Source organism: Gorilla gorilla, chromosome 9 (assembly GCF_029281585.2).
Source record: "Gorilla gorilla gorilla isolate KB3781 chromosome 9, NHGRI_mGorGor1-v2.1_pri, whole genome shotgun sequence".
Taxonomy (NCBI): Eukaryota; Metazoa; Chordata; class Mammalia; order Primates; family Hominidae; genus Gorilla; species Gorilla gorilla.
Window position 1 is genome coordinate 21265050 of NC_073233.2, and position 26462 is coordinate 21291511.

Below are 26462 nucleotides of genomic sequence, written 5' to 3' on the forward strand. Positions count from 1 at the left end.
AGTTGATTTTGGATGTGTTAAGAGAGTGAAGAGATGAATTCAGATTAGAGCAAAGTGAGATTAAGGGGCTTGAGACAACCAAGTGTATTTCAATGTAGGTATGGAACTCAGAAAAGTGATAGGGGCTACAAGTATGGATTTGGGAGTCAACAGCAAATAGTTGGAAGTCTACTTTGAGTATCAAGCTTTCCTTTTCTCAAAAACTGTGTGTCATAGTATTGGCTTCTGGTACATTGGACAATGAGCCCTTTTTGCTTGCTAACACTGCTGCATTCTGTATCTGTTTTATTATTTATCCTGGACATCTCGCCATATCACTACACAGAAAAATTCCTTATTCTTGGCTTGGTGTGGTGGTTCATGCTGCAATCCCAGCACTTTGGGAGGCCGAGGTGGGTGGATCTCTTAAGCTCAGGAGTTCGAGACCAGCCTGGGTAACATGGCTCTCAGTATTAAGGTACTTCTACCTATTTCTTTTTGCATGTCTTGTAATTTATGCTTTATGAAAGTTGTTACTTGGTGTGGTATTGTAACTATTATAAAGTCCTTATGAATTATAGTATTTAGAATTACAAAGTGCACTTTTTTGTCTTATGTTTTCTGGCTTGAATTCTGCCTTGTTTTATTAAGATCATGACTCATGCTTTCTTTTTATTTGTATTTCCTGGCATGCCTTTCTTTAACCATCCTTTTATTTTTAACCTTTAACCTATGTTTTAAGTATCTCTTCTGTACAACAACAATATAGCATTGGATTTGGCCTGAAATCAAATCCAATGCTATATTATATGAACACCTTTTTGACAGGTGAGATAAGCCCATTTATATTTATTCATGTGACTGTAAGGACTTAATTCTTCATATTATTTGCTCTTTTCTTAAAAACTCATTTTAATTACGACATTTAAGAAAGTGTGTATCTTTGATTCAGTGGCTATAGTTATACTATCTTTGGACCCCATTTCTTTATAGTATCTGCTTCTCATCTATAAATTAAAAATTTAGCTTGTACATATTCTTCTCTATTTCCCACTACCCAATTTAAGGCAATATTATCCTTTACTCTTGTAAATTGTACTATTAAATATTCTTAAACTTCTACTACTTGTCACTTTTAAACTGTATCTTTTGAATTCTAACTATACGAAGCAAAGAGCTTATTCTGTGTTCTACCATTTCTCCTCTTCTCATTTTTTGTTAGATGCATTATTTTTATCAGAGTATAAAACATTTAGATAGTATTGTCACATTTATGCCACCATTGTCTTAGTTCTATAATTAAATGTATTCAGTGCTCAAGGCTAGTCCTTTTGTTGATGTTTCCTCAGTCATCACTTGGTTCACTGAAACTTGTCCTCATACCTGATTAACAGTTTAGGCACTAGAGAACTTACCGTTCAAAATCAGACAAAATTAGGGAGCCCTCAATCTAGGGCACTAATCCCAGGTAGGAACACCACCATCTCCTTGGCAAAGGAACCCAATTTATTTATACTTATTTCAGCACTTGGGGGCAAGTTCTACAGCTGCACAAACAGAAGGAGAAAATGAGATGGGGCAAATTGTTCAGCTGTTTATCCCAGTAAATCTGCTTGATTTCTTTCCACTTTTAGAAAAAGTTCTCCTTACCTACTTCTCTCCTTATGTACTGATTTTCTCCATAGCTATCCCATGAAGAATGGGCTCCCATCTCCACCTGTAGCTTTGTCTATGCATGATTTTATTTGTGGTTTTCTATATTTTTCCATTCACCTTCCATCTCCTAAAATTTCAAAGTATCTGATCCACTAACATTGCCCTCAACCCGTATTCTCAATGCCTTTATTCCTTTTCCTATCCTTAATGGTTATTTCAGTGATACATGAGAAAAAACAAGTGTGCTCACTTGTTGAATCAGAAATTAGATTTCTAACATTTGAGTTAGTAGCTTAGCACTGACTGATGAGAGAGAAGGCATCCCTATTGCGTAGATCCAATGTATCTGTTACAATGTAATTTCAAAAAATAGATTTTTCCAATATGGATTACTTACTAATTCATGCTAATTTATATTTTTCCAAAAGTGCAGCATTTTATTTTTACCACAGCTAACTGGTTCCAAATAATTGAGTTGAAAGCATAATGAAAAACAGCCTTATAAATAGTAAAGCATAAGATAAATTATTGGGTGTGAATAAAAGGAATATGGAATGAAATAAGGCATGCCTCTGCCGTGATCTAGAGAATTCATTTCCCCTGTGTAAACCTCTATTTCCTTGGCTATAAAATGAGCACATTAAGTGAAGTTAAGGCTCTTTTACCTTTAAAAGTTTATGAATCTACATCTTTTATAATTTGTCAGGCTTACATTAACCTGATTAAGGAAAAATGCAAACTTGGAAGCAAGGCAATGAAAATAGCATGATCTTCATTCTGCATAGATTTATGGAGTTCCTAAATTGTACTAGCAGCAGTAGTGGTGTACTCAAAAGCAAAAGAAAGCCTCCTCAACTTTTATTATAGTCTACTTCAGTTCACTAAGTTGTTTTGCCTAGTAAAACTACCTTAAAGTTCAACTTACGCTCTTATAGCAGATATGACACTAAGTAGGAGGCCCTGGGATGAGAGATTTTCTGTATCAAAGAAAGAACAAAGACTAAGGAGCAACTTGAATATGTTTGTCAAGATTCAGGAAGGTTGGGGCAGGATGTGACGGCTCATGCCTGTAATCCCAGTACTTTGGGAAGCTGAGCTTGGAGAACTGCTTGAGCCCAGGAGTTCAAGACCAGCCTGGACAACTATCTCTGAAAAAATAAAATAAAATAATTAAAGAAAGATTCAAGAAGGTAGGTTGGAAAGTTGCTTGGCTTAGCAAGTGAGGCAGACACTACAGTTGGTCTTCTGACTCTTCATAATTATCCCTAGTTTTGTTTAGATAACTACACCACCCATATGTAGCACATGTATTTTGGGAGAAGCCAACTCCATCACTACTTCTAGTAGTCAGGCATATGTTCAGGCTAAGTGAACCATAATTACACTCACAAAGCATAGTTTTAAATTAATGGATGGGCACATAACTCAGAACCTACAGGACACAAAAAACAGTTTTCTGGGGGCATCTGAAAAATTCCCTTGCTCTCCCAGAAACGATCTAAGCTTGCTTTCTCTGTATGGAGGTGAGCAAAGCACATGTGCTCCATGAGCTAGCCTTAAGATAAAGCTGGTATCATCTGGAAGGCAAAATTCAGAGGTGGAAAGACACAGGATCTTTGATTACACCATGTAACATCTAAGCCATACGGACCCTAAAACTTCCACCCTTCCTCCAAATTCCCCTTTTATTACTTAAGTGAACTTGCAAGGATTTTCTTTCCCTTGCAACTGGAAACATCTGAATATATCCAAGATGCAAACTCCTGATGTATAACACACAAACTTGAAACTGTTCAACAACTAAGTCCAAACTAAGGTTAAATCCATATTCTTAATAGAAGTCATTGTTGTGTGCACTGACTCTGAGGCTGCAACTATTCATGAGCCATGTTACAAGAGCATGTACCTGTAATTTAACAACTTTAGAAGAAATGATGATGTAAAAATAGCTATAAATGGGTCAATATACATTTCAGTTTGTTTAGGGCAGTCACAATTTACCCTTGTTGTCCTGACATAATTATGAATAGGACCCCATTCACTCTCAAGTGTCCCAGTTTACACAGTTACCCTGTCTCTAAAGCATGTTTTTGGATTTGAATATAATTATCTTTAGAAAAATAACACTAACCCATGGAAATGCCTAGAGACCTCTAAAAGATATAAGTGAATTCGATCTTTAATCCTTGTGATTGATTTTAGAAAGAAGTGGTGCCAGGGAAAATGTGCCAACAAAGATTCAATAGCCATTTATCATTTTAAATTTTAAATATATTATTGTAATGTCCTATCTACTTAACTGCTATGAAGACGGACACTCAGGGTCACACAGACCCTCATTTATAAGAAGAATGACACAGTTCTTATGAAGACAGAGCAGGAAGCAAGATATGAAAGCACTGGCAGGCTCTACATTAAATACATATTTCTTCTACCATCTCCCACCATATCTAAAATACCTCTATAGTCCAAACTCATTTATTTGTGTTTTAATTTCTTGTGTAATCCTCTATTAAACTGGACTGGTACCACACAGTTTATTAATGACAATACCTGATCAGAAGGGAGCTGGTTTCTGGAACCAAGGCCCCCCAGGACAGAAGGCAGATGGAGTCAAGAAGGGATGAAAGTACCTGGTACTAAACAAGATGCTCAGCTTAGGGCGTCCATGACCCTTCTTAGCATTTTAAGCAGCACCCATCATTTGCACCTTTGTGTCTCTCAACAGAGAATTTTACCCCAGAAGTCATAAAATCTTGAAAAACAATCACGACTAGTGCTTGTTTCTGCTCTAGTACTATTTTAAGACACATCTGTGTTCATTTGGCTTTTTGATCCTGTGACTTTTATTCTAATACACACATTGATTTGATTAAACCAAGTTCAGGGATAAGGCAAATATACATCCTTGTTCCCGAAAACATCCCAGGCAGTTTCAGCGTCTTTCAGCACAGATGAGGTAGGGTTGGGGCTGCAATGTCATGCCTAACCTGGGCTTCAGATCTGGAACTAGTTCATGTGGAAAATGCAAATGAAACCTCTGAAGCAATGCTGTAAAAAACAAGAACATTTCCATCCGAGCCAACTGTTCTCCAAGACAATGTCTTCTTCCTAAACAGAAAAAGCAGATATAATAATTTTTTAAACCCACAATCTTTACCAAAATTAATGTCTAATTTTGGATGTCATTCAGGAAATCTGGAATTTAAAGAAAGAGGGAATTATGTTTATTAAAGGATTTTCTTAAATCTCAAAGAATAGAAATTGACACTTCAGCAAGCAGAACCCATTCATTTACCTCCTTTTGTTAGACCGCGGACTTTTGTAAGACTTTAGTTCCATCTCCCACTTCCCTCCTATGCTGCAACAGAGCCTAAGATATGCCACAAAAGATCTAATTTGAGGTGAGACATTTTGCTCAAGAACAGTCCACTTCATTTCAACTAAGTGCGTATTCTTCCCCAATGAAGGGGAAGAGTTTCTAGTCCATCTTCCATGGGTCTTGTGTACCTTTTCACAGAAGAAGCAATATTTTCCTAATTGAAGATGAAGTACAATAACCAGAAGCCAAGAGAGTGAGATTCTAGTTTTACTTAAGTGACTATATCTTTTCCCTCTCTGGGTCTCAGTTTCTCAAGCTACCTGTTACTGAATTCTCATTCCACAAGTTTTGAAAAACAGATTTAGAAGAAGCCAGGGGTTCTCAAAAGTTCATCTATAGTTAATAAATTAAGGCTTATATTAAGCCGAAACAGATGTTAATTACTTCCAATTTAATCATTCTCTCCTGTAAGAATCAGTTCTGTGTTTTTAGAATTGGGATATTTAATTCTATAGAAGGATGCTTCAGATTAAGATGCTGTATCTAATGAATTATCATTATCCTTTATTCTAAAGTTACGCCCTGTGAAAGTTCTCTTACCTAGGGAAAAAGGAACCAAAGCTTCCTTCTTGGCAAAATATCCACTGCTGTCCAGAAATCGCTCAGGATGGAACACTTCTGGGTCTCTCCAGTACTTTTCATCAAAGTGTACAGAATAAAGATTTGTAATTACTGTTGTGCCTTTAGGAATGGAATAACCACGTACAACTGCATCTTCAGAGGTTGCATGGAAAATCCCTAATGGAACTATATTACAGAATCTTAAAACTTCATGCAAAACTGCCTCAGTATAAGGCATTTTGCATTTGTCGTCCCAAGAAGGCTTCCCATTAGGGCCCATAATTAAATCAATCTCTTTCTGAACTTGTCCTGTCAGAGAAAAAGTATTCAAGTTATTATGCAGTTCTTAGAATTATACCTAAAGTTATTTCCCTCTGGAATAAAATAAAGGATAACCTATAACAAGCCAATAGGATATAGATACATCCAGATTCAGATTTTTTATTATCTGGGCGTTCTATTGAAATATATGCTATATATCTTGTTCTAACAGTAGCCAGTGCTCTGGGTAGCTCTATTGTGAAAGACATAAGTAATAAGAATAAACATTAAACATACCTAGAATTGGAGTAAGAAAAATAGTAAAGCATAAAATTAGTTTTTAAAATTCTATCAGAGTTCAGATTCCAGCTCTGCCACTTGCAGACACACAGTGTTTTTTCTCATTTATAAAATGGGCATAATAAGACCTCTTTCAGAGATTTTTTTTACATGAATTGAGATAATAGATTTGAAAACTCTTTTTTGTAACTATTAAATATTTCTATACTTGGCTGGCATCGCAGGAGTTCCTAAAGAAAATGTATTGTGCATGGCCAAGACTCAAAAACATGTATGGAACCCTACATGTAAGGATAGACCCTGAGATCATCAAGAGAATCCTCACCTTGAATATTAGGATAAAGGGCCATGAAAAGAATCGCCCACCGTAGCACATTGGTTGTAGTTTCAGTTCCAGCAATGATGAGTTCACCCACTGAGAAAATTAGGTTTTCTTTGGAGAAAGTACATGATGGGTCATTTTTACCTTGATCCATCTCATCTAAATAAGCATCAACAAAATGCTGAGGTAGCTGAGGCTTTCTGTTGACTGAAGCTTTTTCAATGAGTCTGGAGAGAAAATCATAGACTACAGCTGCATTTCTAAACAGCTGTTGATGTTTTCCAAAAGGCAGGATGCCAATCCATGGAAAGGCATTATACAAGAAGACTGAGGCACTGGCAGCTAGTTCCACATTTTCACTAAATAACTCAATCATGTGCTGAAAATCGGTGTCTTCATAAGTGAATCGTTCTCCAAAAATGATCAGATTGGTTATGTTTGAAACAGCATTCGTTATTAACTGTTTAAAGTCACAAGGTCTACCTTTGTATGTTTCAATAGCATCATTGAAAAATTTGGCTTCTTCCAAGATTTTAGATTCAAAAGACTTTTGGCCATATCCAAAATATCGAAAACTGTTTACAGCTAATCGTCTGTGATCGACCCATCCTCGGCCATATCTGGAATTTAGTAAGCCTGAAAAAAAATATTAAAATATTGTATAATTCCTACTTCTCTGTATCTAAAAAATGAAAGGGAACAAAATTTTTTTAATGGATGGTTAGTCATCCTTCTCCAAATTATCCTCCTATATAACTACATGGTTGGGTCCTGTTCTCAGCAACTCATTAGCCAGAGTATTATAACAGATAAAGTTTTTCTACTCCTTATCTGTGGACTGGCAGAAAAGGCCTATAATTGCACCACCACAAGAAGCTAGTCAGTCTTGTGTAATTTAACCTGGTGAAATAGGCCCAGGTAACTATATTATCCAACTTTTACTATAAGCCTAATTTACCAAAGACAAATGACCACATGTTCAATGGACAAAGTTTTATCTTAGACTAAACAAACACCTAAAAAATCATCCTTCTAGGATTAGAAATTTTCTGCTTAAAAGAGAATGGATTTTAGAAAATAAATTTCCTCCCATTAAAGGGATATGGTAGACAATCAAGTAACTATGACAGGGGTAAGGGTACTCTGAATGAGCTGTCAATATAGTCAAAATGCTGAAGTCAAAAAAAGGGCAAACATGAAGCTCAAACTTTTCTAATGCTGATATTGCCTGCCTTAAAATTTCAGAGTCTCCACAATGTATCTGCTGTTTTGATGTTGCTACTATTAAAATTTTCTCCCTTAAATTAATTCAACATCTTCAGTGCACATATTTATGTAACATGTACTTCACTCAAAATTTCACTCATTACTGGGACACGGTTGTACCTCTGATAAATTTCACATTGATATGTGATTCCCAATGTTGGAGGTGGGGCATGGTGGGAACTGATTGGATCATAAGGGCAGATCCCTTATGAATGGTCTTACAACATCCCCTTGGTGATAAGTGAGTTCTCGCTCAGTTAATGTGAGATCTGGTTGTTTAAAAGTTAAGGACCTCTCCCTACTTGCTCTGTTGCTACCACTCTTGCCATATGACATGCTGGCTTTCCTCAATGCCTTCTGCCATGATTGTGAGCTTCAGTAGAAGCAGATGGCCTCAACAGATGCAGATGCCAGCACCATGCTTCCTATAAAGTGTGCAGAACCATGAGCCAATTAAACCTCTTTTCTTTATAGGTTACCCAGCCTCGGGTATTTCTTTATAGCAATACAAAATGGACTAACACAACCCACAATGAAAAATGTCACATTCTCTTGTGTACATGAGGTACACACAAAATTTACATTCCAACAACTTATTGTGCAATAATTTTTGAATGTAGAACTTATTAAAAAGTTACTGTAAGGGGGTGATTAGTGCTGTGTAGCAATCTTACATTCCCATAGTCCATTCTTTTTTCTATACTCCCAGATGACTATTCATTCAACAAATATTCATTTAACATGTATTTGTGGAACACCTACTATGTTCCAGGCAATGTTCTAAGTGTCAGGAATGTATCAGGGAACAAAAGAAGCAAAGGTCCCTACTCTCACAGAGCTTAGACACTAGTAGGAAAGACAGACAAAACAACAAATAAATTATACAGCAAGTAAAAAGATACAGGGTAGTCAGCAAAATGCTCACTGAGAAGATGACATCTGAGTAAAGATTCATAGGAGATGAGGAAGTGAGACAAGCAAATACCTAAGGAAAGACCACTGCAGTTAGAGGTAACAGCTAGTGCAATGGTGCCAAGATGAAACCAGCCCTAGAGAAATATGTGCATGTGGGATATATACACAAGAAGGTACAGAGGAGCACTGTTTATAACAACCCTACACTGGCCAAGCTGTGTGCCTGGGCATGACACTGGGCTCACCCAAAGGGCAAAATTTTCCCATTCACACACTGGGCTAATAGTGGCCATGATTTTCTACTTCCAAGGTCGGTACATAGTACCTTAAAACAACACATATCAACATAGTGTTGGAAGTTCTGGCCAGGGCAATTAGGCAGGAGAAGGAAATAAAGGGTATTCAATTAGGAAAACAGGAAGTCAAATTGTCCCTGTTTGCAAATGACATGATTGTATATCGAGAAAACCCCATTGTCTCAGCCCAAAATCTCCTTAAGCTGATAAGCAACTTCAGCAAAGTCTCAGGATACAAAATCAATGTACAAAAATCACAAGCATTCTTATACACCAATAACAGACAAACAAAGAGCCAAATCATGAGTGAACTCCCATTCGCAATTGCTTCAAAGAGAATAAAATACCTAGGAATCCAACTTACAAGGGACGTGAAGGACCTCTTCAAGGAGAACTACAAACCACTGCTCAATGAAATAAAAGAGGAAACAAACAAATGGAAGAACATTCCATGCTCATGGGTAGGAGGAATCAATATCATGAAAATGGCCATACTGCCCAAGGTAATTTATAGATTCAATGCCATCCCCATCAAGCTACCAATGACTTTCTTCACAGAATTGGAAAAAACTACTTTAAAGTTCATATGGAACCAAAAAAGAGCCCGCATCGCCAAGTCAATCCTAAGCCAAAAGAACAAAGCTGGAGGCATCACACTACCTGACTTCAAACTATACTACAAGGCTACAGTAACCAAAACAGCATGGTACTGGTACCAAACCAGAGATATAGATCAATGGAACAGAACAGAGCCCTCAGAAATAACGCCGCATATCTACAACTATCTGATCTTTGAGAAACCTGAGAAAAATAAGCAATGGGGAAAAGATTCCCTATTTAATAAATGGTGCTGGGAAAACTGGCTAGCCATATGTAGAAAGCTGAAACTGAATCCCTTCCTTACACCTTATACAAAAATCAATTCAAGATGGATTAAAGACTTAAATGTTAGACCTAAAACCATAAAAACCCTAGAAGAAAACGTAGGCATTACCATTCAGGACATAGGCATGGGCAAGGACTTCATGTCTAAAACACCAAAAGCAATGGCAACAGAAGCCAAATTTGACAAATGGGATCTAATGAAACTAAAGAGCTTCTGCACAGCAAAAGAAACTACCATCAGAGTGAACAGGCAACCTACAAAATGGGAGAAAATTTTCGCAACCTACTCATCTGACAAAGGGCTAATATCCAGAGTCTACAATGAACTCAAACAAATTTACAAGAAAAAAACAACCCCATCAACAAGTGGGTGAAGGACATGAACAGACACTTCTCAAAAGAAGACATTTATGCAGCCAAAAAACACATGAAAAAATGCTCACCATCACTGGCCATCAGAGAAATGCAAATCAAAACCACAATGAGATATCATCTCACACCATTTAGAATGGCAATCATTAAAAAGTCAGGAAACAACAGGTGCTGGAGAGGATGTGGAGAATTAGGAATACTTTTACACTGTTGGTGGGACTGTAAACTAGTTCAACCATTGTGGAAGTCAGTGTGGCGATTCCTCAGGGATCTAGAACTAGAAATACCATTTGACCCTGCCATCCCATTACTGGGTATATACCCAAAGGACTATAAATCATGCTGCTATAAAGACACATGCACACGTAAGCTCATTGCGGCACTATTCACAATAGCAAAGACTTGGAACCAACCCAAAGGTCCAACAATGATAGACTGGATGAAGAAAATGTGGCACATATACACCATGGAATACTATGCAGCCATAAAAAATAATGAGTTCATGTCCTTTGTTAGGGACATGGATGAAATTGGAAATCATCATTCTCAGTAAACTATCGCAAGAACAAAAAACCAAACACCGCATATTCTCACTCATAGGTGGGAATTGAACAATGAGAACACATGGACACAGGAAGGGGAACATCACACTCTGGAGACTGTTGTGGGGTGGGGGGAGCGGGGAGGGATAGCATTAGGAGATATACCTAATGCTAAATGACGAGTTAATGGGTGCAGCATACCAGCATGACACATGTATACATATGTAACTAACCTGCACATTGTGCACATGTACCCTAAAATTTAAAGTATAATAATAATTAAAAAAAATAAAAATTAAAAAAAGAAATTAAAAAACATAATTTTCTACCTGGTTTTTAAAAATCTTAAGTTGAATGCTTTATGATAAAAACAGTCTAAACAATAAATTTACAGCTTTGAAAAATATATACTTTGTCTCAAATATTACTGTGATTGCATCATCTTTCATTTTCATCATCTTTTTAAAGGTCTATTATAATTGTGGCTGCTTCTTTGGTCTAATTGTTTGTTTTTTATTTATATTACTGCTTTCAAGTATCATTGTACTCTGGCCTGAGAATTCAGTCTTTTACAATTTGTGCTTTCTCTGCATTAGTTGATTTCCTTTGTGATGTAATACAGGATTTTAATTTTTGCCTTTTCAACCAATGTCTTTAGTTTTTGCCTATGTAAGGAAGATATTGTTAAATTTTTATTTGAAATTAAATGTGAAACTCATATTAGAGAATTTAGGACACAACTTTAGTAAAAATTCTTATACTATTAACTATTAAAACCACTGTATGTGATCTGAACATTCTTTTTTTTTTTTTTTTTTGAGACGGAGTCTCAGTCTGTCGCCCAGGCTGGAGTGCAGTGGCGCGATCTCGGCTCACTGCAAGCTCCGCCTCCTGGGTTCACGCCATTCTCCTGCCTCAGCCTCCCGAGTAGCTGGGACTACAGGCGCCCGCCACCACGCCCGGCTAATTTTTAGTATTTTTAGTAGAGACGGGGTTTCACCGTGTTAGCCAGGATGGTCTCGATCTCCTGACCTCGTGATCCACCCGCCTCGGCCTCCCAAAGTGCTGGGATTACAGGCGTGAGCCACCGCGCCCGGCCGTGATCTGAACATTCTATTTTAGGCTGTCTGTTGCTGCTTTCTTCTTACCGATCTTGTCAACTTTCAGTCTTTCCCCCTTGTTGAATATGGAATCCCCAACACTGATCAATACTAAACCATACAGAATGCTAGTCCTTTACACAAACCATGCAACTCTACACTTACTAATCACAGTGATTAGTAGTCAAAAAAGCTGCTTCAAGTTCTGTAAGCTTATAAGTAAAATGATAGTAAAAATGTCATCAAGTACTCAAGACTAGGTTCAAAAGGGCACTTCGGATTCAAGTGGAAGTATGTGTTTATTCCTAACTTGTTTCACAAAACCTTCAGATGTTATTAGGTGTTGATTCTTTAAAACATTATTTATAATACTTATTAGAGCTGGACCACAATAAAATTAGCAATGTACTGGTCTAAAATATGAGTGTAGTACAGCCTGAAAGGTCTTCAAATACTAGGTTCTGTAAATTAATAGTTTCCTATTAATCAGTACAAAATAATCCCAATTCTATGCACTAAAACTTAAAATAAGGAATGTGATTTAAAATAGCTTAGTAAGTCACTAAATAGGTGCAAATAAACATACCTCCCATTTTTGTCATCTTCATGAATAAAGGAAGGCATGGTCTGTCTGCAAAAATTTCACTTTGATGAACAAGGCATTCCTTTACTACATCATAGCCATTTAGAACCACAGTTGATACGCCTCCAAGATCTAAACTGAAGATCTTTGAGAAGAGAAGAAAAACAACATTTAAATGACAGCATGTATGGAGAAATATAACCATGGAAATCTACAAGTGGTAAGTGCGGCTCTTCCAGGATTTGTTACGTCCCTGAAAATATAGGCAGTTATTACTCAACTGACAATGTTCAGAGTGCCCTCCTTCTATAAGGCATGCAAAACTGTGTGATTTCATTATGCCATTCAGTGCCTAAAGTCACAGTCTTACCAACAGTATAATGAAAAGGGTACTGGACTCGGGAGGCCTGGGTCTAGTTTAAGGTTTGCCATTAAACAGATAAAAGACTCTGGGCAGAACACTTAACCTATCTGGGCTTCAGTATTGCCATAGAAAATATATTTGATATACATGCTCTTTTATGATTCATTTTACCTCAAAATGTTCAATGATATCTAGGAATCTCCTTCTATTTCCAAGATGAATGAGGCTAGTGAGGGAGAGGATTATCAAATACCTGAGAGACAACTTTGAAGTATAAACATATTGTAACTAAGCCCATTTGTATTTGGCTCTCTGTATTCCACAAAGTGAATGAAGAGGGCTCTAAGGGAACCTAACCTTGGAGGAAAGGCATTTACAACATAGGTTAGGTGGCTGCCTCTCAGTTAAGCGGAAGGCAAAACAGGATCCATTCCATGCCTTGCTGGAGTTGTCTGCCCTTTGCCTCACCCCAGGTTCACTTACAATGTCACACCTCCTGTAGTCTATTCTAGTTAACCCAATATAAGAGGCCAGTCAGTGAGAGAACGATATTCCCTTATCAGTGGAATGTAAAGATTGCTTATTGCCATCCTTTCAGGATAGCTTTTTACAGCCAAAATACTGAGACGAGCCTTATCCCTGTGCAAACAAGTCAAGGAGATTTAGCCATGGTACACACTACTTCAGAAGAAAACAGGAGGCTTAGCAGAGAACAAAAGTTCAGCAGAAAGTTATATCAGCAAAGGTCATGAGGACTGCCAAGTGGTAACAACTGACCAGCTGAGTAATGGGGCCACCAGAGTCTTTGGCACACGGGTGGGCTCTGCCAAGTGAGCACTAGGTATATCCAGAACCTTGGGAAAAGAACGTGGACTGCCTGCCGTAAGCAGTGGTATTAGTCAAAAGTGACAGTAGAAGAGTTCTAAGTAAAAGGGAATGGCTACCAGCCGAGCAAAGTGGGGACAATGCAGTAATGTAGTCCTATTAAAGCAAAGTCTCTTTGCAGAAGGGAACTTTAGCAGAGACAATAAAAAGATGCCATTCCACAAGGATAGTAAAAGAGCCATGAACTTAAAGTTGTGTCACTATGAAGGCAGAACAGAGGGCAAATTATTTCAGGATAGAGCTTCAGGGTAGAGCTTCAAATTGTGGACACCAGGGATCATAAAAAGCAAGGAGGAGCCATGGCTTGAGAAAGTTGTTACACAATCCACCTTTACTCAAGAATCTGAAATAGTCCTCTATTTGAGGGTAGAATTGGAGAAATTTTTACTTGAACTAGTATGTATTCCTGTATACAGTTTTCAAGGACTTTTGGTAAAGGTTTGTGACTCAAATTGTGAAAACTTATCCTTAAACTGCTTTGATCTATGGAAGGGTACAAGATTAGCTTATATATTCTTTGATTTATTCAATAATTTTAGTGCCAATTATGGGCTAATTATAATGCTGGCAGAGATGTAAACAGGAATACACAAAACATTTTCCTTGCCTTCTAGATCACTCCATGATCTTCAAGTCTCTTTCCCTCACCCAAACCAGCCCTACTCATAATTTTTCACTCTCCCAGTTAATGACCACTCCATACATCCTTCAAGTTGTTGAGGCCCAGAACTTTGCAGTCACCCACAGTGACTCATTATTTTCTTCCAAACTCCACATCCAACTGCTCAGCAGTTATGCTGTTTCTACCTTCAGAATATAAACAGAATCAGACAATTTATTATAACCTGCAGGTGACCGGTCTAAGTCACCTGCATTTCTCCCTTATGTTATAACAACAACCTCCTAACTGGCCTCCCTAATTTCATCCTTGTCTTTTTACAGGTAATTCTCAACGTGGCATTCTCTTGCTTTATGGCCTTTGTTCTTGCTCTTTTCTTAGTCTAGAATGTTCTTCCTTTTGATATTCCTATAGCTTGCTCCTTCATTTCCTTTAAGTCTTTGTTCAGATGCTATCTTTGTGGTGAGACCTGTTCTGATTAAGCAATTTAAAATCTGACCCACTAACATTCTCCATTCCCTTACCCTAATTTAGTTTACTTCCTACTCTGTACTCTTTGAATATATTATATAATTTACTTGTGTTTATATTGTCTGTCTTCCCCCCACTAGAATATAAGCTACATAAGGGCAGGAATCTGTTTTCGTCACTGCTATATCTTTAGCACCTAGGACAGTGCACAGCATATGACAATAGAAATATATGTTGAATTAATGAATAGTCATAGAGACATACATTTAAACATATTATTATAACATCATGGGCTAAATGCTAATAACAGACAAATGTGCAAAGTGCTGTTGATGAAAACCATTAAGTGACTGCCACACTTTTCAACCTTTGCTTGGTTTGTTTCCTCATTTGGAAGGCTTCCCTTGACTGCCATACTACCCTAACCATACCAAGTCTTTAGGGACCATCCTCCATGATGCCTTTCTTGGGGCACTCTTTTTCTCTCTGCTTTGAACCACACATGGGAGCTTAGAAGCTCCCATGGCACTTATTTAACACTATCTTGAACCAGAAACATTCATATTCTTGTCTTCTGCCTGCGTGCTAAATTACAAACTCCTTAGGAACAGTGATTTCATCTTTTTCATCTTTGAATCCTTACACAGAATCTCATTCAGTGCTGTGCATAAAGTTCTCAATAAATGCTGTAAAAATAAATTAATACGCTGTCAATTCTACTTGCCTTCATGGAATTATTTTATTGTCCTGAAGTCCATTACCTGAAAATAATCGATAAAGCCACTTGTATTGGCTTTCCTAGCCAGGGAATGCCTCTTGAAATCTAGACTAAGATTAAAGTTACTGCAGAAATTTAAACATTCAGAATCAATCTCCAAGGAAATGGTAATTTTCAGTGTGATACACTTCTATTTAAGATTGCCTTTAAAATGAATATATAAGTCCTGAGGACTGGCTGTTTAACTTTCAAGAATCACAAAGCAGAATTGAATTCAAAGACTAACACAAAGGCGGGTGTCACTTGAAGTGACTGTCCTAAGCAATTTTAAAGTCCAGTTGTTGTTTTTTTTTTTCTGTGAGCATACATCTCAAATTTAAAAGACAGTGGAAAACTAAGATTTTATTTAAGTCCTAGGTACAACTTTCCAGAACTTTTCGGAAGCACAGGAGGGAACAATATTCTTCAACCTCCAAAAAAAGGTATAGTATTTTAACAATTTATGCCAACTTTGAGACTTTGTCAGAATTGGAAAATATCTCTAAGATAATGGGAGATCTTTAGAGATGTTTCACACCAGGATAAAGATCAAATGCTGCTGTAGCCTAGAGTTAATATGTTTTGTGGTTATCAACTAGATCTAAGGCATAGTGACGCAAACAAATGTCTACTCTTTGATGCATACATTCTTTTTCATTTTTGCTCCTTTCAGTTTTTCCTCTGCCCCATTGCAGCTAGTAACAGTTTGGCCCTATTTCATTTGTAGTCAAGAGCTCTCTCTGTAAAGAACCATGGTTCCCTCAAACAGTGGTACCAGCAATAAAACTATGATAGGGGACTTAGACAACCCCCTGCCCAAAAGAAATATTCATAGTAATACAGAGTGTCTTTCAGTTCAAATATTTATATAAGAAAAGCTTAATTCCTTTTTCTGTGAGAAACCATTTCAAATAACTTGTTTAAAAATACTTTCAAATTTGGAGGTCGAACAAATGTGTTCTGTGTATAGAAACTAATAACATAGGCCAGGCGCAGTGGCTCACGCCTGTAATCCCAGCACTTTGGGAGGCCAAGGCGGGCAGATCACGAGGTCAGGAGATCGAGACCATCCTGCCTAACCGAGTGAAGGCCCATCTCTACTAAAAATTACAAAAAATTAGCCGGGCGTGGTGGCGAGCACCTGTGGTCCCAGCTACTGGGGAGGCTGAGGCAGGAGAATGGCGTGAACCCGGGAGGCGGAGCTTTCAGTGAGCCGAGATGGCGTCACTGCACTCCAGCCTGGGTGACAGAGCGAGACTCGTCTCAAATAAAAAAAGAAAGAAACTAATAACATACACAATAACCAAGAACACTTGAGTAGCACTTTTCTGTTTCCTGTTGTTATTCTCACTACCGAGATGAAAAAAAAAGTAAGACTCAGAATAGAGGTCAAGTTTTGTCTGGCAGAAGACCTGATCTCTAGTCTTACGCTTTTACATTTTATTTCTCTAGAATATTATGATGCTGTGTACCAAGATACCAAAGAGATCAAATATATTACATGAAAATCATGGGAATAAACTCAATTCTGGGAGAACTGCAGGTTGGAAAATAAGATCTAAGAATTATACATACATTTATTATCTCGTCCAGCTTCCCTTTAACAACGTAAACTATTAGTGAACCATGAAAGGAACGTAAACCATTAGTGACTTTCTATTCTAGAAACCTAGACCAATTCTTTTTTTTTTTTTTTTTTTTTTTTAGACGGAGTCTGGCTCTGTTGCCCAGGCTGGAGTGCAGTGGCGCGATCTCGGCTCACTGAAAGCTCCGCCTCCCGGGTTCACGCCATTCTCCTGCCTCAGCCTCCCGAATAGCTGGGACTACAGGTGCCCGCCACCACGCCCGGCTAATTTTTTGTATTCTTTTAGTAGAGATGGGGTTTCACCGTGTTAGCCAGGACGGTCTCGATCTCCCGATTTTGTGATCCGCCCGCCTCGGCCTCCTAAAGTGCTGGGATTACAGGCGTGAGCCACCGCGCCCGGGCACCTAGACCAATCCTTGTAAAAATTGGTTTAAGTAAGGATTTAAGGTCAAACCTGAAATACCACAGTTGCCAAACATCCCTGTACTTTTCCTTCAAAACACTGACCACAGCCTGTGGCCGATAATGAGATTAGTTTTCTCTCTCCCACTCATCTGCCAACTCCTTAAAAGGCTGTATCTGCCTTCTTCACCGCTAGCGTCAGGCCTGTAGTTGCATATAAATAAGTGTAATTCAAAACAAAACAGGTGAGCTCTGGCCAGGACCCGTGGAAACTCCTGCCCGCTCCGGACGTCGGGACACCCACACACAAGCGGTGGTCGCCTTTTCCGCTGCCAGTCACAGGGCATTTCCGTGCTGCTTTCTCCTCCGCAGAATGAGGAGGAGCGAAGTACCGACCTCACCGGCTGGTTATGAGTTTTAAATGAGCCACCAAGTTGGCAGTGACAGTGGCACACAGAAGGCGCCTTTTAAGTATCTGCCAAGGTGCCGTTCCCAGCCAGTCAGAACGGCATTACCATCTGCGCTGTGGGACCCCCGCAGCGGATTTTAGTCATCAATTCATTCACGCGTTCACAATCGTTTCCAAGGGCCCGCTTCTCAGTCAGGGGCGTTCCCCTGCATTCTCCATTCTCACAGCAAACGCCTACACCAGTCGTTCGTCGACTGCAGACACCGAAGAACCTGCTATTAACTATCTAGAACTCAGAACGCCTTGATTTTCCGACAAGCCGCGTGCAGCTTCCACAGAGCTGCGAGGCCGACTCGCAAGACGCCCGCACCTGAGGGCATGCGTCCACCCTGGACCTGAAGTGGCGGCACGGCTGGCGAGCCAAACGGCGCAGGCGCAGGAGCAAGAGCTCGAGCGGTAGCGGGAAAATCAGGACTGGATCGCCTCGGGGCCTCGGCCCGGAGTGGGTCACCGGCAGGGGCGGGGCTCCCCCTGCAAGGGGGCACGGCGTCGAGGACTTCTCCCTTCCAGACCCGGGAAGCGGGTGTCCCTCAAAGGGCAGCCGGCACACGGAGAGGTCCCGACTAGTCGGCCCAGGAGCGGCCATAAGTCCAACCAGGAAGGCCCTGGCCAGCCCGGGCCAGCCTGGCGGCCCTCCCTGCCCGGGGCCCGTCGGGGCTGTACCTCTCCGTACACCTGGCTCTGCTTTCTCATGTAGACATGGGGAAGCTCGGATGAGGCTGCCAGGGAATAGATGTTGCCGATAAATGGCAGCCCCGGCGGCCCCGGGGGGAAGCCCATCGGCCGCCTCTGCTTCAGCAGCTGGCGGACCCCTAGCGCGAAGAGCAGCAGGAAGAGCGTGCCGCCGAGCGCCGCCGCGCCCTCTTCAGCTCTCCAAAGCTTCCACATCTGCCCGAGCTGGGGGTGCGAACTCCACCGCAGCCCTGAGACCCAGGCACTCCCTCCAGCCCTGCCGTACTCCCATTGGCAGGATACCCTCAGGTCCCGCCCTAGCTCCGTGGCCATTGGCTGACTGAGTGAGCGCTCAGGCCCCTTCGGGACAACTACCCTCTAGTTTTGCGCGGCTGAGAGTGGACTTTGCGGAGCGGGTGGCCGGTGCTACCCTTTGGAGGAGGCGCGGCTCTAGGTGGAGCAATGAGCCAGGAGTCCGTTTTCTAGAATGTTGACACAAGGGCATTGACGAGGTGTCAGGACGGCCTTACTCACTGGGCTAGGCGGATCCTGCCTCTCTGGGGCCAGCCCTTTCTTAAAGTGTCTTCTTAAGTACCAGGTCTGCTTATTTCATTTCACACTAGGAAAACTGGAGAGATGATCAACACTGCAATCTTTAGCTGAACCTGATACTTTTCAGAATTTCCAGTAGAAAATTGACCCATCAGTAGTAAAAGAAAGTAATTTTACTGTTTTGTCCTGTTTTACTGTTTTTCTCCTGTTAATGTATTTTTGTGTGTGACCTTTTAATAATTGTGATGATTGAGCAGTTTATGTGATTAACTCAGTTTACCTATATTTGACCCCTCTCTGGTCTTTCCAAACTGATTACTTATTGGCAATCACGGGACTCTTGTCTGCACTTGTTCACGGAGAGTATTTACTATTCAAGATTTCTGCCTCCACTGCCTGGAATTAAGCAACTGATTTCATATTATTCATGCTAATTGTTTTTATTCCTGTTTTCTATTGGACAGTTCCTTGCAATACAGGACTTACTGGGTTTGGGACTCTTCTAACAGCTGCCCTCTAATTGTGATTTAGCAGTGGCATGAGTTTTATGGTCCTCATTAGCTTACGACTCATTCACACAACAAATATTTATTGAATGTCTACTATGTTCCCATGTCCTAAGCAATGGAGATACATAGGTGAATAAGAGCAACAAAGACCTTTCTATAACTTACATTCTTATGAGAGGGAAGAGCAATGACATGGAAATACAATAATTTTCAATAATCAGAAGCAAACAAAAAGTGCGTTATAGAAAACGCCTGGTGGTTGGGGAGATACTTTAGCAGGCGAGGGCTGTCAAGGAAAGTCTTATTAGGAAGATGACATTGGAGCTGAGATCAACTGCTAAAGAGGTGTATTTGTTTCCTACTACTGTTGTAATAAATTACCACCAATCTGATGGCTTAAAACCACACAAATTTATTTTCTTACAATTCTTGAGGTGAGAAGTCCAAAATGAGTCTTCCAGGGCTGACAGAGAGGTGTTAGTGGGGCTTCATTCTTTCTAGAGACTGTAGGAGAGATTCTATTTCCTTGTCTTTTTCAGCTTCTAGAGGCTGCCCACATTCCTTGGCTTTCGTCCCCATCCCTTCCTCTTCAAGGCCATTAATGTCAGTTTGAATCCTTCCAACATCGCTGTCTCTCTGATTATCTCTCTTCTACTTCCTTCTTCCACTTATAAGGATCGTTGTGATTATATTGGGCCCACCTGGATAATCCCGACTCAAAGATCAGCTGATTAGCCCTTTTTTCCATCTGCAACCTTAATTCTTCTTGCCATGAAACCTAACATATTCACAGTTCTAGGGATTAGTATGTGGACCTGTTGGGGGAGGGGAGCATTATTCTGCCTACTATAGAAGGGAAATTTGAGGCAGATATGGGGGAAAATATTCCAAACAGAGGAAATATCAAGGGCAAAGGCTTCATATACTAAGCAAACCTTGTCCTCTGAGAGTATTTCCAATTTCTCTACATCTCCCACGCAAGGACACTGCGGAAGTCAGCAAGTTAGTCAGGTCTTTGAGTTTTTCTGTTTAACTGGCTTGTGACTATCCCCAGGGGCTGAAGTTACCCCCACAGGTATGTATCACAGGATCTGCAGCCACAGAATATCTACCTACTGCCTATTACAAATGCCTATTAACAGATACCTTAAAATTCTTATTAATCAATAATCTAATAAAATGAAAAAATAATTGTGAGAGATCATTACTAAATTTGGTCTCTAATTTCTTACCAAAGGCCAGTGGAGATGACACAGGATGGATATTGGGACTGTGGGTGGGAGGCAATGCTGCTGAGGCACCAGGAGCTGAGGAATATCACCTATGGGATGCCTGAGATCAACCCTGCCTTTGCAACACCAGGAGGCTTACAGTTTTTGGTCTGGCCACAGCTGTTATACAGTACAGGTACTTGGTTCAGGAGTGGGCCCCCTGTCATCATTTATTTTCAGAAAGGATTAATTTTCATTACAAAAATATCCTCCAATTCACTTAAATTAAGGAGCATTCCTTCTTTGGCATTCTTTCCCTGGCTACATAGCAGAGGAGAGCTGAGTTACCCCGAGGCAGCCATTTCTGACTGACAGCACTGATGAAATGTTCCCCACCCCACCCCACCCCAGCTCCCCTTGAGAGATAATAGGTGGGGGATTCTCAGGAATAACTATAAGTCTTTCAGGACATAGAGCCTTCCCTGTAACGGTTTATCATGTTCCCTCGGCTCAGTAAGGAGAAATCCCTCCCTTATTCCCCCTTCTTGCATTTGCTCTTTGAGTGATAGAAAACAATCAATAATGTTTGTCTATGGCTTTTATCATGACAGGAAGGTTTAGGGCAGCAGGAAGTTGAGTATTTCACTGTTTCATGGCTAAGATCTCATCTTCAGTACTCGGGGTGGAATGGGTGAACACACTGTATAGGGCTTTGCCATTTCTATGTGCAGAACAGTAAAGGTTCTAACCGAGAACAGCAATGCTGTGCCAGAATCAGAGCCTCTTTCTGGGCCTTTGGGAACTGAACCGAAGCTCCAGGACTCATCCTGAGGGGCAGTATCAAGTGAGATTCTCCTGGGGTCCCTTTCTGTTCTTGAATGGCTGCAGCCCTGGCCTGGGCCGTGGGTGTTGTCCCAGAGAGTTCCCCACACAGTGATGCAATCAGCGCAAATGTGCCTCCTTTGCATGTTCCATTATGTGCATTCTCAGTGTGTTTCATCAGAATTGAAGGAAGTGAGAGCCAAAGGAAGTGCCCAGCTGAGCCATACTGGAGGCTGAGCTGAAAGAAAAAAGTCAATAATAGTGATCCTGCCTTATTAAAAATTTGATGTCTTGTTCATAATGGGTTTTTGCCTCAATTTTGATTTTAAACTGTTGCATTAAAGTGTTATCTTGCTTTTGATCTTCTTGGAGCCCTCTTAAATTCTGTTCCCAAGGTGAATTTCTCACTTGCCTTATCCTAGTCCTCATGCTGGGAGGTAGGGTACCCAAATGAAGACTTTGATTACAAAATGATGTGTAGAAACTGAATTCGTGCACTTGGATTTTCATTGTGCTCTTAGGAGCCAGGCACTGAGGTGGGGCTGGCAGACCAGTAACACTTCTGGGTGAGATTAGGAACCTTATGAAAGTCTCCCTGTGACCACTTTAAAAAGTCCTCCCCACCCCACTGCCTGAAGTTCAGTCTTTACAAATTAAATGATACGAATTGAACATTCCCTATAACAGGCTAAATTGGAAAATGCAAAACCTGGTGGCAGGAGAGTACAGCAATAGGAAGCTCTAAAAACACTTATACATGAATGAATTTAATCCTACATTTACAGGCAAGGCCGAATGAGGGACATGATGACATGGATTTATTGGAGGTGGTGGCATGGTGATGATGATGATGGTGATGGGTGTGGGGGTTTCAGAAGAGGATGCAGAAGGGGAAAGGAAGTTTTACAGAGAAACTTCTTTCCCTTCACAATTTTTCCAAAGGCTAGATCAACTTAGAGAAATCACATTTCTCAGAACCAGTAGTTATTCCTGCCATTTCCTAGGGATACTCAGCCAACCAATCCTTGCCACTTCCTCCCATCCAGCTCCCCACTGGGCCATCTTCTGTCATGATATCTTGTATTCCTTTCCTTGTGTTTCAAAAAAATAGAAATGCATGAACACGTCATGATCTTGTTGAAGACCCTCTTCCAAATGCAGTAACAGAGAGTCAGAGGAAGTTTAGTGTTCTATCCAAGTCACACAAGATAGCATCAGTAGAACCAGAATTCTGGGCTCTGGACTTGCCATGTGTTCTTTCAGTCATTCACCACAAATGTATTGGGCACCTACTAGATTAGATGCTGGGAATATAATGGTGAGCAAAATCAGTCATGGTCCCTGTGTTCCTGGGGTTTACATTCTATTGGGGGATGCCAACACCAGTCAAATAATCACAAGTAAATGTATTATTTATGTTTTCAAACATTACTATGTTTTCAAGATGCCAAACATTTTTGTTTTCTGAAGTAAAGAAACAGTTCTACAAGTGTGCATAACATAGGAAATGTGATCAGTCTTGGAGGTCAGTAATTGTAGTCTGCACCAAACAACCAGCTTATATCCAGGGACTCCCCCATGATTGTGTTCATGGAAGATGTTACTATAATTCTTCCCTATCAACTGGTCTCATATTGACACTGAGTGAAGGGAAAGGAAAGTAACAAAATCCTCTATTTAAAATTCGTGAATATCACTCAGAGAGACATTTAAGTCTTAATTTAAAGCCTTCTTCTGCTTTGCAAATGATTTTCATAAACATTCTTATATTGTGCTTCTGAAAATAGTAGATTTGAAGAAGCAAACTAACAGTAGATTGAATTGTTAGAGATAGCCACAACAACAATTCTGGAGACATCTGACAATCTGATAATGAAAAAGGAAACAATAATTATCAAATATAGATGTAACAAACTAAAAAGCACAGGAGTCTGAGATCATTTAGGGTAGAGAATATCAGTGCCACACATCTCAAAGCCTGAGAGCATCATGTGTATGACAACAGAACACATTAATTCATGTTCTCATTAAATGAACATCCTTATCAAAGATTAAAATTATTTAAGAACATTCTAATTTAAGAGTGCAGAGGAAGTGTATATGTATTTTTGAAAGATTTGGCTACATTTCAAAAACAGAAAAAAGATTCCTAGCACTTGAATAATTTAACTTTGATTATTTAGAAAATGTTCTTTGGGAGCCCTAATACCCTGATGATGATGAAGGAGGCCTCCTAGCCCTGGCTTGGGGGGATGCCTCTGGCCCCTCTCTCTCTGGTTTTACGGGTCAATGCCCTCAGAGGAAACAAGAAGAGAGTGATCTGGTCTTTGTGTCTGAACCCCAAACAATTTTTAATCATTATGGAATATAAGTTGAGAAATTCTTTAGTGTCATTTGTGGAGGTTGTCCACCTCTCAGAGTGAACAACCTGGGCCTGTATCTGGGTAGTGTATCTTGGGTCATCACACTCAGATCATGTTCTTCAACAACTTTGAAAATCATCTTCTGGTCTTCAGAAGGGACATTTGCAGATGGTTGGTGGTACAGAGGTTTATTTCTCTGGGGTTTTAGAGACTGGCATTTTAAGCATCAGAGAGAAAACAGAGCATTTTCTGGGCCTGCAGGAGATGGTCAGTCAGACTTTTCACAGGAATACTCGGCTTTCTAATTTCTGTCCATCCTCAGACCCACCCTCCTCAGGCCTGCTCCAGACCGCCTCTGTTGCAGAGCCTTATCCAAATGCTCTGGGCCATAATGCATCTCTACCTGTGAGCCCCTCCAGTTTATGCTTCTTATCACCTAGCTCAGCATTCACCTTGCAGGGCTTTCTCTTTTTCATCTATCATTTAATGAGAATGGCTCTAGACTTCTGGAGAATAGGATCCCTGTATTACTCTTTTCCTGAACCTTAGTACCCTCGTATGTGGTTAGACACATCATGGAACCTGAACCCATCCTGGATGATTGGCTGGGTCTACCTGGGATAGTCTCTCCCATCAAGACTCCTCCTTAGAGGGCCCTCTGGGGAGGATATTTCAAGCCAGTTTGTAGGCTCCAGCAGAAGATGTGTTTTGCCTCTCAGTGGGTTCATCAGACAACCACACTGGGAAGCTTTTGTCTACGGAAACACATGGTGTTATCCACAGAGAACTTGTTCACAGAGAAGCAAGGGCCCAGACACAATGCAAACCTGTTTTAAAGAAGAAGGAATAATCCCTACTGGTCTGAAGGGCATAGTGCTCCTCACCTCCTTTTCCTGTCTCTTCTGGGAATTGTACACTTCTGCTGTCCAGGGGATGGGGCAGTAATTTTCCTGATTATGCCTCACACCACAATGACACATCCTTGTACCTCTTAGCTATACTTCTGGAAGTCATAGCGTGACCTGATATTATAGAAAAGTAGTGTAGAGTTCACATGGCACAACATTTACAGCAACTTTATAGAATTTCAAAATTGGAAGAAATTTTGATTTCCAAAAGCTATATTTTACATATGGATGTGGAAGCTGAGGTCCTGAGAGGACAAATGACTCACTCAAGGTTACACATTGAGCTGGTGGCGAAAAAAACAGCACAGTGTACTGACTCTTGGGGCTATGCTCTTTCTTTTTTTCTCTTTTTCTTTTCTTTTCTTTTTTTTCAGGCTGTCTCAACTGTGTGAGAGTGAGTATAAACCTATTCAGATTGGATATCTAATACCATTCAACCTGAAATCAAGTTGCTTGTTTCTTTTTTTTTTAATCCACATAACTGAAAGCCACGCTACTAAACACTGTAACTTAGCCTTCACTAGCTTCATTTTAAATAATGCCCCGACATATATGTCTCCGTGGTAATGGTTGCTTAAGATGTTTTTCAGGAACTTGCAGCAGCCCCTGTCCAGTTCAAGCCAGTTGAGACCCTCTGGCTGAGCCTGCACAGATGTCTGAAAAGTGACCTTTTGATGTCAGAGGGCCCAAAACTCCAGCCTCAGATCATGCTAATGCTGCCATTTTCTGAACATGTGTCCTGTGAAGAGCCATGAACCCTGACTATGCTTAATGCTGGATCAATGATTACCTCATTTTTTCGCACTGCCAATTATCTTTCCACATGCTTTTTATCACCCTGCTTCTTTATTAAATAAATATTCCTAAGTCTTATCTTCATGAAGTTGGGTTTGAGAGCTGTTCTACTGTCTCCTTCCCTGGCTGTCCTGTGAATACATTTTTTCTCTACTGCAAAACTTGTCATTTCAGTAATTGGCTGTCTGCATGACAGGCAGAATGAACCTGGTTTGGGATCAAATCTAAGTCAATTTGCAGATGTTTGAGTTCCAGTTTAAGCAAAACAGGTTGATTTATTTAAGCAGATTTGTCAACACAATAAAATGAGTAGAGAAATTTTCTGCTATCTTTTACTTTAATGAATTTAGTTATTTAAAAATTTCTATGATTTACTCTGAAATAAGTGGGGAAATACATATTTTTCTCCTGCAAAACTGGAAGTTTCCCACACAGTATCTTTGGATAATTTATATACTGTCATGATGTCTTTCATACAAATCAGTCTGGTCCAAGCAGAAAGACCTGGCTATATTTTCTCTTGAGTACATTCATTGCCCTAGGGAACCAGGTGTCTTAGCAAATATGGCAGGAATATGAGAAGTCTGTGGGCTAATATATTTTAGTTAAAAGTCTATGGTGAATATTATTACTGAATTCAAGTTTAACAATTAATAAA

At 40.0% G+C, this 26462-nt stretch overlaps 1 protein-coding gene across 8 annotated transcripts; it reads right to left on the minus strand.

Annotated features, from left to right (window-relative positions):
- Window positions 1-4457: 4457 nt before the first annotated feature.
- Window positions 4458-19092, minus strand: CYP2R1 (cytochrome P450 family 2 subfamily R member 1). 8 transcript variants are annotated; one of them, XM_055355868.2, is made up of 6 exons: window positions 17808-18386; window positions 14277-14476; window positions 12424-12565; window positions 6465-7097; window positions 5558-5887; window positions 4458-4746 (listed from the first exon to the last, which is right to left on the minus strand). In XM_055355868.2, exons 3-6 carry the CDS (start codon window positions 12443-12445, stop codon window positions 4571-4573), a joined length of 1161 nt encoding a protein of 386 aa, XP_055211843.2. In that variant the 5' UTR covers window positions 12446-12565; window positions 14277-14476; window positions 17808-18386; the 3' UTR covers window positions 4458-4570. The 8 variants fall into 8 exon arrangements, with proteins under 8 accessions (XP_055211843.2, XP_055211845.2, XP_004050792.5 ...); XM_055355870.2 differs by lacking the exons at window positions 14277-14476; window positions 17808-18386 and adding an exon at window positions 19020-19092; XM_004050744.5 differs by lacking the exons at window positions 14277-14476; window positions 17808-18386 and adding an exon at window positions 18636-19084.
- Between the last annotated feature and the right edge of the window lie 7370 nt (window positions 19093-26462).

Excerpts from the sequence above, each read along its gene's own strand:
- CYP2R1 (XM_004050744.5), bottom strand. The coding sequence starts at position 18,977 with ATGGCCACGGAGCTAGGGCGGGACCTGAGGGTATCCTGCCAATGGGAG. Across the intron at positions 5,888-6,464 it reads CCTTTATCCTAATATTCAAG|GACAAGTTCAGAAAGAGATT; the intron begins GTGAGGATTCTC and ends TTTCTCTGACAG. Across the intron at positions 4,747-5,557 it reads TTTGGTTCCTTTTTCCCTAG|GAAGAAGACATTGTCTTGGA; the intron begins GTAAGAGAACTT and ends TTTTCTGTTTAG.